At 39.7% G+C, this 11,819-nt stretch overlaps 1 protein-coding gene across 1 annotated transcript; it reads left to right on the forward strand.

The window, feature by feature from the left end:
- On the forward strand, positions 1–3,864 carry LOC115504450 (sperm-associated acrosin inhibitor-like). The gene is made up of 4 exons (XM_030301474.1): positions 1–67; positions 1,093–1,130; positions 2,309–2,424; positions 3,819–3,864. Exons 1-4 carry the CDS (start codon positions 1–3, stop codon positions 3,862–3,864), a joined length of 267 nt encoding a protein of 88 aa, XP_030157334.1.
- Positions 3,865–11,819: the final 7,955 nt, after the last annotated feature.

An 11,819-nucleotide genomic window follows, 5' to 3' on the forward strand; every position in this document is an offset into this window, starting at 1 on the left:
ATGTCTCTCTTCTCATCGTGGATCAAAGCTATTTTCATCATTGCCTTGGCATTTCCTCTTTATTCTGGTGAGTATATTTTCCAATTCGAGGTGAAATATTTCATATCTTAGAAAAGTGCAGGAAATAACCGCTGTAATCTAGGAATGAAGGAGCTTTTTGGAAACATCTAAACTGATGAAGCGATAAAAGGCACATTACAAATGTCTTTTAAAAATTGCATCAGTGGATTGTTTTTCCTCACTTCCTATTTTGGACAGGTGAAGACAGAATAATGGGTTAGAATGGGCAGCAGAAGTTCGCTCTTCATTCATCTATGACTAAAGACCATGACCCAAATCCTTTTTTTTTCCCCCCTTTTTGGATGTCAAATTCCATGGTTGATAAATACAAACTGTGAGGAGGAATGATCTCTTCTGGGTCTGCTGTTGGTTAATATCCTGACTTCTTGACCGCTCACTGAGTTCCTGAATATAGGCCTTTGTTTAAGGAGAGACATGTTGACTCCTCTGGTAAAAGTTATCTTTCTTAAAGCTCAGGATAGACCATGAATTTCAGAAGAAGACATCTGTGTTCTATTGGATAGATGCACACATTTAGGTCAGAGTACTGATTACTTAAGCACTAACTGATTTCTTCATATTTAAGTGACATACTGTAACGCATTGTCTTCTCGGTCTTGGATGTGTCGTCTACAAAACTTGGGGGGAAAACAATGCTATCTTCAAAAAAGGATGTCAGGGATTATTAAAAATTATACATCAAATTATTTTTCAAAGAGTGAGAATAATTGGGGATTTCAAATAATTTCCAAATGTGATAATGTTCAGTGGATTTTTTATTTTGCTAATGGCACAAAAGTCTTGCCTCATTACTTGCTGGGTGTTGAGTAACAATTCACATAGGTGTCTGCTATTGAGAGATGGGCTCTGTTTACCACAGACCATTCTGCTTCTTCCTCCTCCCCACCCCACTTCCTCTGCATCTTCCTCTTCCGCCTTTTCCTTCTTCTTTCCTTGTTCTCCTTCTCTTTTCCCTTCTCCTCTTCCTCTTCTTCTTAATTTTTAATTTTTTCATCTATTTGTTGGTTGCAGAAACTTCTTTGGCACCTATGCCAGAAGCCAGAAGTATGGTAAGTGAAAAAGGATGGAAGTTGGAAAAAATAAAGTAAATAGTTTATTTTATTATAAATTTTAATAGCAAAATTCATCAAACAAATGTACAAGGAGATCTTTCAAAAAGTAAAAAAAAAAAAAAAAAAGTATCATTATTGCACTGAAGTCAAGAAATAGAAACGTAGCAGCCACATAAAACCATTACCTAGACAACACAAAAATGTTCATCTCCCATTACACAAAAATTCAGTTAATGTGCACAAATATGTCATACAAGCATCTGAGAAAGGTCAAATGGTGTTGACAGTAGAAGTGTTCATTTTAGCAAAACGAAGGTTTTAAAGACACAAATAAATATATAACCAAAATATGCACTTTAAGGGTGGATCAAATAATTATATATAGTGGAATTATATAGTGGAATATCAAATAGAGGTGAAAAATTAAACTACAGATTTATGTATATGAATAAACAGAGAAATTTAAGCAGATATAAGCATGCACACATATTGTTTATTTATGTAAATTACAATACTGTCAATACTAAACAAATTCCGTTTATCTTCATATGTTTATACACACCCACACACAGACACACACATACATAGTGAAATTATCAAGAAAGACAGGGGAGTGATAAATAGAAAAATTCAGTTTCATGATTTCTTCTAGAGTTTGGAAGGAGAAAGACGTGAAGGGAAGTGAAGATGGTGGTCACTAAATTAGAAAACCACATTCAGCCAGTTCTAAGCCCTTTTAAAAAAAGTTTGTAAACTTTGTTTACACGTTTGTAAAGACATTTTAATATCTTATTTTTTAAGTGGCATGTCTTCATTCTTATAGGTGTTAGTGTTATAGATGTTTGTTTTCAAAACTACCTACAGACTATAATTTTTTATTTTGATGCATAACATTTCTTTCTTTTTTATGTTTATTTCTTTATTTGGAGGGAGAGAGGAGAGAGAGTGTACACATGCAAGCAGGGGAGGGGCAGAAAGAGAGGGAGAGAGGATCCTGAGCTGCTTCCGAAAGTGGTGCACGGGCTCTGATCATGACCTGAGCTGAAATCAAGAGTCTGAAACTTAACCAACTGAGCCACCCAGGCATCCCAATGTGTAGCATTTCATATGAAGATTAAAGAAAATTTTAGAGATTCTTTCCCTGATAAATTCTATTGTGTCTCTATGTTTAACAGCCACAATGTAAACCATATTCAGATGAGCAAGATTATTGCACCAGAGAATGGGATCCAATCTGTGCGAACAATGGAAAAACTTATGGAAATACATGTGCTTTCTGCAGGGAAAAGAAGTAAGTACACAATAGTGAATATTTGCTCTTCAAAAGTATGAAGAAACCATCACAAAAGGATCACAAAATCCATGTTGCCAATAACCTAGGCACAACATATATAGACAGTAACTGTAAGATGCCTGTAAAAAATTAGGGGCCACACTTGTATCTTTCCCTGAAGTTCTTGTTTCTGAAATTTAATTTTGTATGTGAGCTCTCATTATAATTTTGCTTCATACTGTGCAAAGGTATGAATCAATTAATTGAACTTAATTGAGAATTACTAATGACAGACTAGCAATCACTATGATGTAATTTCCAAAGCCCAGATGCAGAACACTAGATCTCTGAGGTGGCCATGATCCTGACCCTTGCAGACCTCTATCTGCAGGGAGCATAGTCATGCAAGAAACTGAACTAACCTTTACAGTTTGAAATCCATCAAAATGGGCCCATTCATCTAGAAAGAAGCTCTTCTGATGGCCAAGTTTGTCTCATAAACTCCAGGATAGCCTCCAAATATCTTCCTTGGAGGGCAGGGCATTCTAGAACACTCCCATCAAATCTCCCTTCCTGTCCCCCTCACTCTGAAAAAGTTTGCCGTCTGATGGCTGGTTTGTCCAACCTTCCCACCTCCCCCCTTCATTTTCTCTCACAAGTGTTTGCTTTCACACATCTTTGCACATTTAAGCCCCTAAATTGGCCTCTGTTTCCAGAGAACTATTAAGACAGTCTCCATTATCTCCTCTCTCAGATCTGGGTGCATCCCCAAAGACTGAGTCAAAACTGACTCAGAATGTAGGAAGAGTCAAGCAACCCGATAGGGGAAGAGGACATGGGCCAGACCCTAGTAGCCAAACCCAGCTGCTTCCGGAAGTGGTGCACAGGCTCCGAATCATGTTCCATGTTCAAACCCCTCCTATTGAGAAGTGCTTTGTTATCATCATGTTTCACATACAAACTATATTCTGCATGCATATCATCTGACTTTCTCCACCGTAGAAATGGATTCAATTTGTGCAACCAATGATCACATTTATAGCAATGAAGGTATTGTCTTCAGTGATACTACCCGGGGAGTTTAAAAGATCTCTTTTAAATAAAGTTTTCATTTTAGAATAACTTTAAATTTTCAGAAAAATTTAAGAGATAGTATCAGTTTTCTGTATCTTTTATCCAGTCTTTCCTAAGGTTAATACCTTATAGAACCCTGGCAAACTTCTCGAAACTAAGAAATTAACATTGTTATATCACTATTAACTAACCTACAGGATTTATTTGGATTCCACAACCTTTTCCATTAATGTACTTCTTTTTTTTTTTAACATTTTTTAAATGTGGCACACTTTATTTCTTTCCTAAAACTTTTTAATTTACTTTTTTTTTCCCCCTGTCTCTTGCTTTCTCTACAGGAAAAATGGTGATGAATTTGATTTTGTGCATTTTGGTTACTGTTGAATATTGATCACACTGTAGCTTTCATTGTCATCACATTTTGTGATACATTCCACAGCCATTTAGAATATTCTCAATCAGAGCCTTCAATTCATAGGTGACCAGGTACATCCTATGAACAGAAGATGAAATACAGAGCATTTAAACTTTTTTCCAACTCTACATTCCTGTCATTTCAGGATTTTTAATTCTCTATGTTCAATTATTCAATGATAATTTGAAAAACTAATGTCTTAATTGCATGTTTGATAGCATAAAAAGTAGCATAATTAAAAAAATAAATGTTTAACTCATTAAAATGTTTAATTGTTGTTGTCTTTCTTAAAATACCCTTTCTTGGGGTACCTGGGTGGCTCACTCAGTTGAGCATATGACTTCGGTTCAGGTCATGATCTCACAGCTGGGAGTTTGAACCCAGCATTGGGCTGTGTGCTGACAGGTCAAAGCCTGGAGCCTGCTTTGGATTCTGTGTCTCCCTCTGTCTCTGCCCCTCCCCTGCTCTCTCTCTGTCTTCCTCTCAAAAATAAATAAAACATTAAAAAAAATTTAAAAATAAAATAAAATAAAATACCCTTTCTTTAACTGAGCCATGAGTTAAGACATGTGCATACTTTTGGCAACTATTATCAAAACAATTTTCAGAGGTGAACAAGTAATATATTACATGAGTGTTTAACAAAAATACAGATTCTTGGGTCCTTTCTGTTTTAGACAATCAAAATTTCCAAGAAATGGAGGTCTGGGAAATTGAATTCTAGAAACGCCCAAGGTTAATGTTATGGTCATGAAAGCTAGGCAATAAGAACTTAATTGTTTAGTTAATTAATAAGACCTTAAATTTTGTAATTGAATGAATTAAAGAATGTGATCAAAGATACTGCAAGATTTCTAAGGCTTAGGAAATATTTATTGTATTATTTTCTTTCTCACGAATAAGTCAAGAGTTGAGTGAGTAATGCCAGATGATACTAGGATATCCATTGGTGGTGAAAGTCTGATGCTTTTCCTTTTCCTTCCATCTCTCACCTAACAAGAACAGCTTTTAGCTAAGTGGCCAAATGCTCATTTCAAGCCTAATTTTGATGACAGAGATGCAGATTGACTACTGGAAGATAAGTATCAACCTGCCATACACAGTACATCAAGCATGCTCATTTTTGGTTAAAAGTTTTTTTCACAGTTTTATTGAAGTGTGTGATCTATGTAGGGGCTATTTCTTTGCTTAAAATCTTTAGGATTAATTCTTAATGAAAATATCTGTTGGAATGTACTTTTTTGAGAGAGAGAGGGGGAGAGAGAGCACACATGAGCAGGGGACAGGGGCACCGGAGATAGAGAATCTTCAGCAGGCTCCATTCTCAGTACAGAGCCTGATGTGGGGCTCAGTCCCGTGACCCTGGGATCACGACCTGAGCCGAAATCAAGAGTCAGATGCTCAACCGACTGGGCCACCCAGTCGCCCCTGGAGTATACAGTTTTTGAGTCACATTGTAAAAAAGCATTCAGCTAGTTTCATGACCTTATTCTTTATAGAAATTTCATATTAAAAAATTGTTTTCAAAACGCAAATAAATATCAAAATAAGATATCACCTCACACCCCTTCAGATGGCTACTATCAAAGAAGCAGAAAATAACAAGTATTGGCAAAGACATAGAGAAATTAGAACTCCTAGGCCCTATTGGTGGAATGTAATATGGTACAGCCAGGATGCAAAACAGTATGATGACTCCTCAAAAAGTTAAAAATAGAATGATCATATGACCCAGTAATTTCTGGGTATACACATAAAGAATTGAAAGCAGGGAGTCAAACAGATACTCACATACTCATGTTCACAGCAGCATTACTCACAGTAGCCAAAAGGTAGAAGCAGAGCAAGCGGCCATCAGTGGGGGAACAGAGAAACAAAATGTGACGCATACATACAGGAAATATTATTGAGGAAGGAAAGTCTGACACAAGCTACAAAAATGGATAAACATTGAAAACATTATGCTAAGTGAAATAAGCCAGTTATGAAAGAATGAAGACTGTGATTCCACTTACATGACGTACCTAAAGTAGTCAAATTCATAGAGACAGAAAGTAGAATGGTGGCTTCCAGAGACTGGGGGAGGGAGGAATGGGGAGTTATGGTTTGATGAGTATGGAGTTTCAATTTGGAAGGGTGGAAAAAGTTCTAAAAATGGGTATTTGTGAAGGTTGCGCAACAATGTGAATGTATTTATTACCACTGAACCGCATGCTTAAAAATGGTTATAATAGTCAATTTTATGTTACATATATTTTTTTTACTGCAATAAAAAATCCTGCAAAATTTAAAAAATTTTTTAAAATAAAGGAATTAGGAGCACCTGGGTGGCTCCGTCGATTAAGTCTCCAACTCTTGACTTTAGCTCAAGTCATGCTATCACAGTTCTTGAGATCAAGCCCCATGTCACTGTCAGCACAGAGCCTGCTTGGGATTCTCCCTCTCCCTTTCTTTATCTCTCTACCCCCCTCTCTCTCACAATATAAACATTTAAAAAAAATAAAGGAATGAAGTACTATTAAATGCAACAAACTGGATGAGTTTTTTTCTGAAAGATGTTCATTAAGTTTCTCAACATCTGCCATGCAGTACATACGTAGTTTCTGGAAATTAGCATCTAGAGCCTGTGAAAATACATTAGCAATAGCCATCGTGGGGATACTGTTTCTCCCCATCCTTACTCTAAACTGGTACACACCCAAGATCTTCCTCATGCCAGAATAAAGGCAGTGTTAGACCCAAAAATGGAATGTTTTTGTTTCAGTGCTCCCTCTAAGATACAGTTCACTTACTGTTATATGTTCCTAGTGTTTGTGAAAGGAGTTAGCTTAAGAAACTAGGACTTTCAACATCCAGAAAGAGTTGGCAGGGCAGGTTTGCCAGTGGTGTCTGTGCTGAGAGTGGCTTAGCCAGTCCTCTTCAGAATTGCTGTCAGAATCCATTCGGGAAACCATCAAGGAAGGCAGACTTCAAGTTGTTGTTTTGACTGACTTCTCTCCTTGGTAGGATCCTAAAGACTCCAGGACAGACATGGCTTTCATCCCTAACTACTTCTCCTCCTTCTTCTTCTCCTTCTCCTTCTTCTTCTTCTTCTTCTTCTTCTTCTTCTTCTTCTTCTTCTTCTTTTCAGGGAGAGAGTAAGAGAGAGCATGACTGGGGAAAGAGTAGATGATCTCAAGCAGGTTCCATGCCCAGAGTAGAGCCAAACGTGGGGCTTCGTCTCATGGCTGTGAGATCAGGATCTGAGCTGATAACAAGAGTCACAACTGACTGAGCCACCCAGGTGGCCCTCTAATTCCTTTTTCAGTAGTACTAATTGAGGCAAGATTTAGGCCTGATGTCCTCTTCTGTATTCTTAAAGGTGTGGAATGTGGCAGGGGAGGGAGGGGAGGCAGTGAGAGGAAATCCTTCTAATTGCACCCAGTTACCTCATGCTCCTGCCAAATTCAACAGCTTGCTATTCGCAAAACACTTTTCCCACCTCCCTGCATTTGTGCATGAGCTTTCCTTCACCAGGAGGACCCTTTTGCCCTCTCTCTCCAATCTCCACACGTCTAAATCCAACCCTCTCCTCCATGATTCCTTACCTAACCTTCACAGTTGTCACATGATTCCTTCCTCTTCCAGAACCCCATAGTGTTTTAGTGATGTCCAGTTTTTGGCATTTAGCATTTTCTACCTTGTAGTTTATGTATTGATATTTTTACCTTATCTCCCTTACTAAACTCCTTCAAAACAAGGGTCTCTTGCTGATCTACCTTAGAACCCACTCCGGCCCCACAAAATGTTAGTATAGCATCTTTCTCATCATAGGAAGTCAGTAAATATCCCACAAATTACTGAATAAATTAACAAACCTATGGATGGATGCATGAAATCCTATCAGAGAAACCCAGCAAGCCTGGAAAAAGCTGTGCCACCAACCATTAGTATTTCAAACGCTCCTGCTTCAGGCCTTGCCCTGCCCCTCTCACCTCTGCAGGAAATAGAGGCTATGATGGGAGGATATGTCATCATCTTCAAACCTCTGTCTCTAGCCCTTGAGCCTCTGAAACAGTAAGGCCCATGGCCCCTCTCTGTACACATCCATCCCCGTGCCTCACAGTCACTTCAAACATGAAAGCCCAGAATCCACCAGTTAAGGAGGCTGAGTATAGACCACAACTTTTCCAATTGTTCCCTGGAGCCCTGTGGTTCCAAGAAGGAAACTGGGATGGCACGCCTTGGAATGCTCCCCACCCCCACCCACCCCCACCCCCACCCCCCACAAGGACACTTGAATTCAAAGCACTGAAAAGTTATGTGTCTTCCTCAAAACAAACACCAGGTGTCTCCATCACCCCAAGACATCCGCCATTACCACTGCCTCAGAATCTCATGCTGTCACTCAGCTGTAATCAAGCCCTGGAATCGTCACTCTGCAGGAAACCCTCCTAACTGCCAGTCTACTGGCCAGTTTCTGCAAAAGGCAGACACGTCCCCCTCAGGCACGCGCTCAGCCACTCCCTCCAGAGGTTCCTCCCTGTCCCCTGGACTGCAGGGTCCCCTCCACACTTCCTCAGATGTTCCCTCACTTTGCCCAGGACAAAGTCACAAAGAAAATGTAGACTACTGTATATTTGCCCAAAACTATATTCTGCAAGTTAATTTTGCAAGGCATTCGCTTAGCCTCAGAGGTAGTACAAGTCCTCCAAGTGTGAGTATACGCTTACCTAAGAGATAGAAACTGGAGCTGCCAGGTAAGATAAATGCGTTGCTGTGGGGGCAATCCACGGGGACAGGGAGAGTCAGGGCTAGAATCCAGATTTTTTGCTGCTCTCCCCGCCACAGTAAACACGGCTAACTTAAGTTGACCAGCTCTCTCATTTCAGGAGATAGTCTCAGACATCACTTTTGTACAGACAAGCGCTCTTGCACAGACATCACCTTTGCACAAACTTTATTGTCACATATACGTCACCTATGCACACTCCTCTCTATTGCACAGATGCTTATGCAGAGACACTGCTGTTGCACAGTGGATAAGAGAATGGACTCTGGGGTCTGCCCAGATTTGCATTCTAGGCACAGAATTAACTAGCTGTGTCAAGTTCCTTCACCTTATTAGGGAATAATAATAATAATAAGTCCCTTATTAGGGAACAGATTCCCCCCATGTGTAAAGTGGATAGTTGAGAAAATTGCAAGAGATAATCACAGCAGCATGTATAGTAGCTATTATTAAAGACAAGCTCTTTCCTACAGGTCAGCCATATGATAACTGCTCTTCCATGTTACTCTTAAAAAATAGTGCCGCTTTGGAGATGTGCCTACTGAACATCTTAGTAAAACTACCCCATTCATTATTTTCTCAGGTTAGTTCAAAGTTTTCATTCTAACTAAAGACATCTTAATCAAGCTTTTGAGTTAATACATGGTCAGCTTACTGCACACACGTACACACACTCTCTTGCAATCCACAGCGTCCCTCTACACCTCACCCGACATCCCACTGCCCAGGGCACCCTGGGACCCCACCAAATCCCTTTCCAGGTGTCAGTTAAGAAGGTCTCATCTTCCATTTACCCTCAACTACCTCTTGAGAGATAATTAAATCTAATCTAACAAAGTGGCCTGGTAGACAAAGAAAAAACCATAACCCAAATTGCTTGGTGCCCACAGGAGCTCCCCAATAATTAGCTCTATTCTCCCACAACATAAGATGTGGTTTCCAGCCTCTGAAAACCATTTACTCTACTAGGATGGGATGTGTTGAACTCACAGAGCTGGGGAGCTACCACTCCCTGCCCAGAAGCTGTGCTTTCAAGTGGTTCAGTATACAACCACAAAACTACATCTATGCTTCAATCTGTGAATGCTGTAAAAAGTAAAAAACAAAAACAAAACAAAACAAAAAACCTCTACATTCCTTCAGATTCACCCAAACCCCTCCCCCCCAAAAAATCATCTATCTCACAGACTATCAGTAAAATAACTCAAAAAAGCCCAAACAGGGACAACTGGCTGGCTCAGTCTGTAGAGCACAGATTATTTATTAAAAAAAAATTTTTAATGTTTATTTTTTTTTTGAGAGACAGAGAGAGACAGTGTGAGCAGGGGAGGGGCAAGAGAGGGAGAAACAGAATCTGAAGCAGGATCCAGGCTCTGAGCTGTCAGCACAGAGCCTGATGTGGGGCTCCAACTCACAAACCTGAGTCGAAGTCAGATGCTTAACTGACTAAGCCAACCAGGCACCCCTGTAGAGCACAAGATTCTTGCTCTCAGGGTCATGAGTTCAAATCCCACATTGGGTGTGGAGTCTACTTAACTAAAAAAAAAAAAAGCCCAAATAAAAATAGAATAAGCATTCAAATATACTAAAATCAAGTTTAAATACTTTTTTTACATTGTAACTCATTGTAATTAGCCAAATCCTTTTGCAATGTTCATATGTGATAGTTGGTAAACTGGCCAAGTTCAAGGATACATCTCCCTATGAGTGGTAAGAATATATTACAAGATCACTCTTCTGTCAAAGGTAAAATTCAATACAGACAACAAAGGAAAGCCAACAAGGACTCTATTTTTAAATGTCCAAAAGTATGGAGAATAATATGTGAACCCATCATATATGAACATATCTATCATCCAGCCCCCTTCACCAGTTAATTATCAAATTTTGCCAATTCAAGGACTTTTGAAAAGTAGGTTTATTTATGTCTTATACCATCATATACTAAAGTATATGTTTTAACAACAACAACAAAATAGCACTTGGTTGTTGTGAGGCAGAGGAAAGACTGAATTAGGTCTCAGAGGAATGAGAAGCACTATCTGTTTTGGCCAAGGGTATACTGCAGAAGTGTGTGGCCTTGAGTTCAAGTCCCTAGTCTCCAGATGCTGAGAGAAGCTGAGGAGAGGGATTCTAAAGGTCTAATCTCCAGGGTGCCTGGGTGGCTCAGTTGGTTAAGCATCTGACTCTTGATTTCTGCTCAGGCCATGATCTCACTTTGCGAGTTCAAGCCCCACATTGGGTTCTGTGCTGACAGTGTGGAGGCTGCTTGGGATTCTCTCTCTGTCTTTCTCTCTCTCTCTGCCTGTCCTCTGCTTGTTCTCTCTGTCTCTCTCAAAATAAACTTAAAATTTTTTTAACTTATTTATTTTTTTTATTTAAAAAAATTTTCTAACGCCTATTTATTTTTGAGACAATGTGAGAGACAAAGTGCAAGCAGTGGAGGGGCAGACAGAGGGAGACACAGAATCTGAAGCAGGCTCCAGGCTCTGAGCTGTCAGCCCAGAGCCCTAGGCGGGGCTCAAACCCACGAACCATGAGATCATGAGCCGAAGTCAGACGCTTAATTGACTGAGCCACTCAAGCATCCCTAAAAAAATTTTTTTTTAATAAATAAAGGTTTAACTTCCTACACTCCTGGGAAACAAGCCTCAGGCAGCTCCAGCCCATCCTGGCTCTGACTCACTCTGAGTCGATCTTTTCTCTTCCATCTCCACTCACTCCCCCACCCCCAGGCCTAACAAAAAGGAAATCAGCTATAATGCCATGGCCGCGTCTGGCAAAGACTGTAATCTGGAGGAGACTTTAGATAGATATGGAAGGAATGCTAACACTTGCTGAGTGCCCACTGTGTCAGGGGTAACACATGACATCCGTGCTTCTTTGCCAGTGCTTCAGTTTCTAGAATTGAAGAGGCAACTACGTCCAAGTAGCCCAGATTAGTGAAAGAATCAGACTGCAAATGTCATCTCAGTCTAACGAAGAAAAGTGCGAAGTCTTCCATTCTTTCAGGAGGGATAAAAGGCTCACTCTATTATTTCTTTAAGTATTTCTTCTGCCACCTTGTCCCTCTTTTCTTATTGGGATTCCAATTACATGATGGTTAGTTAGTTCGGTGTGTCCCACAACTCTTAGATGAACTCCTCTGGGTTT

Source organism: Lynx canadensis, chromosome A1 (genome assembly GCF_007474595.2).
Source record: "Lynx canadensis isolate LIC74 chromosome A1, mLynCan4.pri.v2, whole genome shotgun sequence".
NCBI lineage: Eukaryota > Metazoa > Chordata > Mammalia > Carnivora > Felidae > Lynx > Lynx canadensis.

Coding starts and splice junctions, on each gene's coding strand:
- LOC115504450 (XM_030301474.1), top strand. CDS start 1: ATGTCTCTCTTCTCATCGTGGATCAAAGCTATTTTCATCATTGCCTTG. Junction 68..1,092: donor GGCATTTCCTCTTTATTCTG/GTGAGTATATTT, acceptor TGTTGGTTGCAG/AAACTTCTTTGGCACCTATG. Junction 1,131..2,308: donor TGCCAGAAGCCAGAAGTATG/GTAAGTGAAAAA, acceptor TATGTTTAACAG/CCACAATGTAAACCATATTC.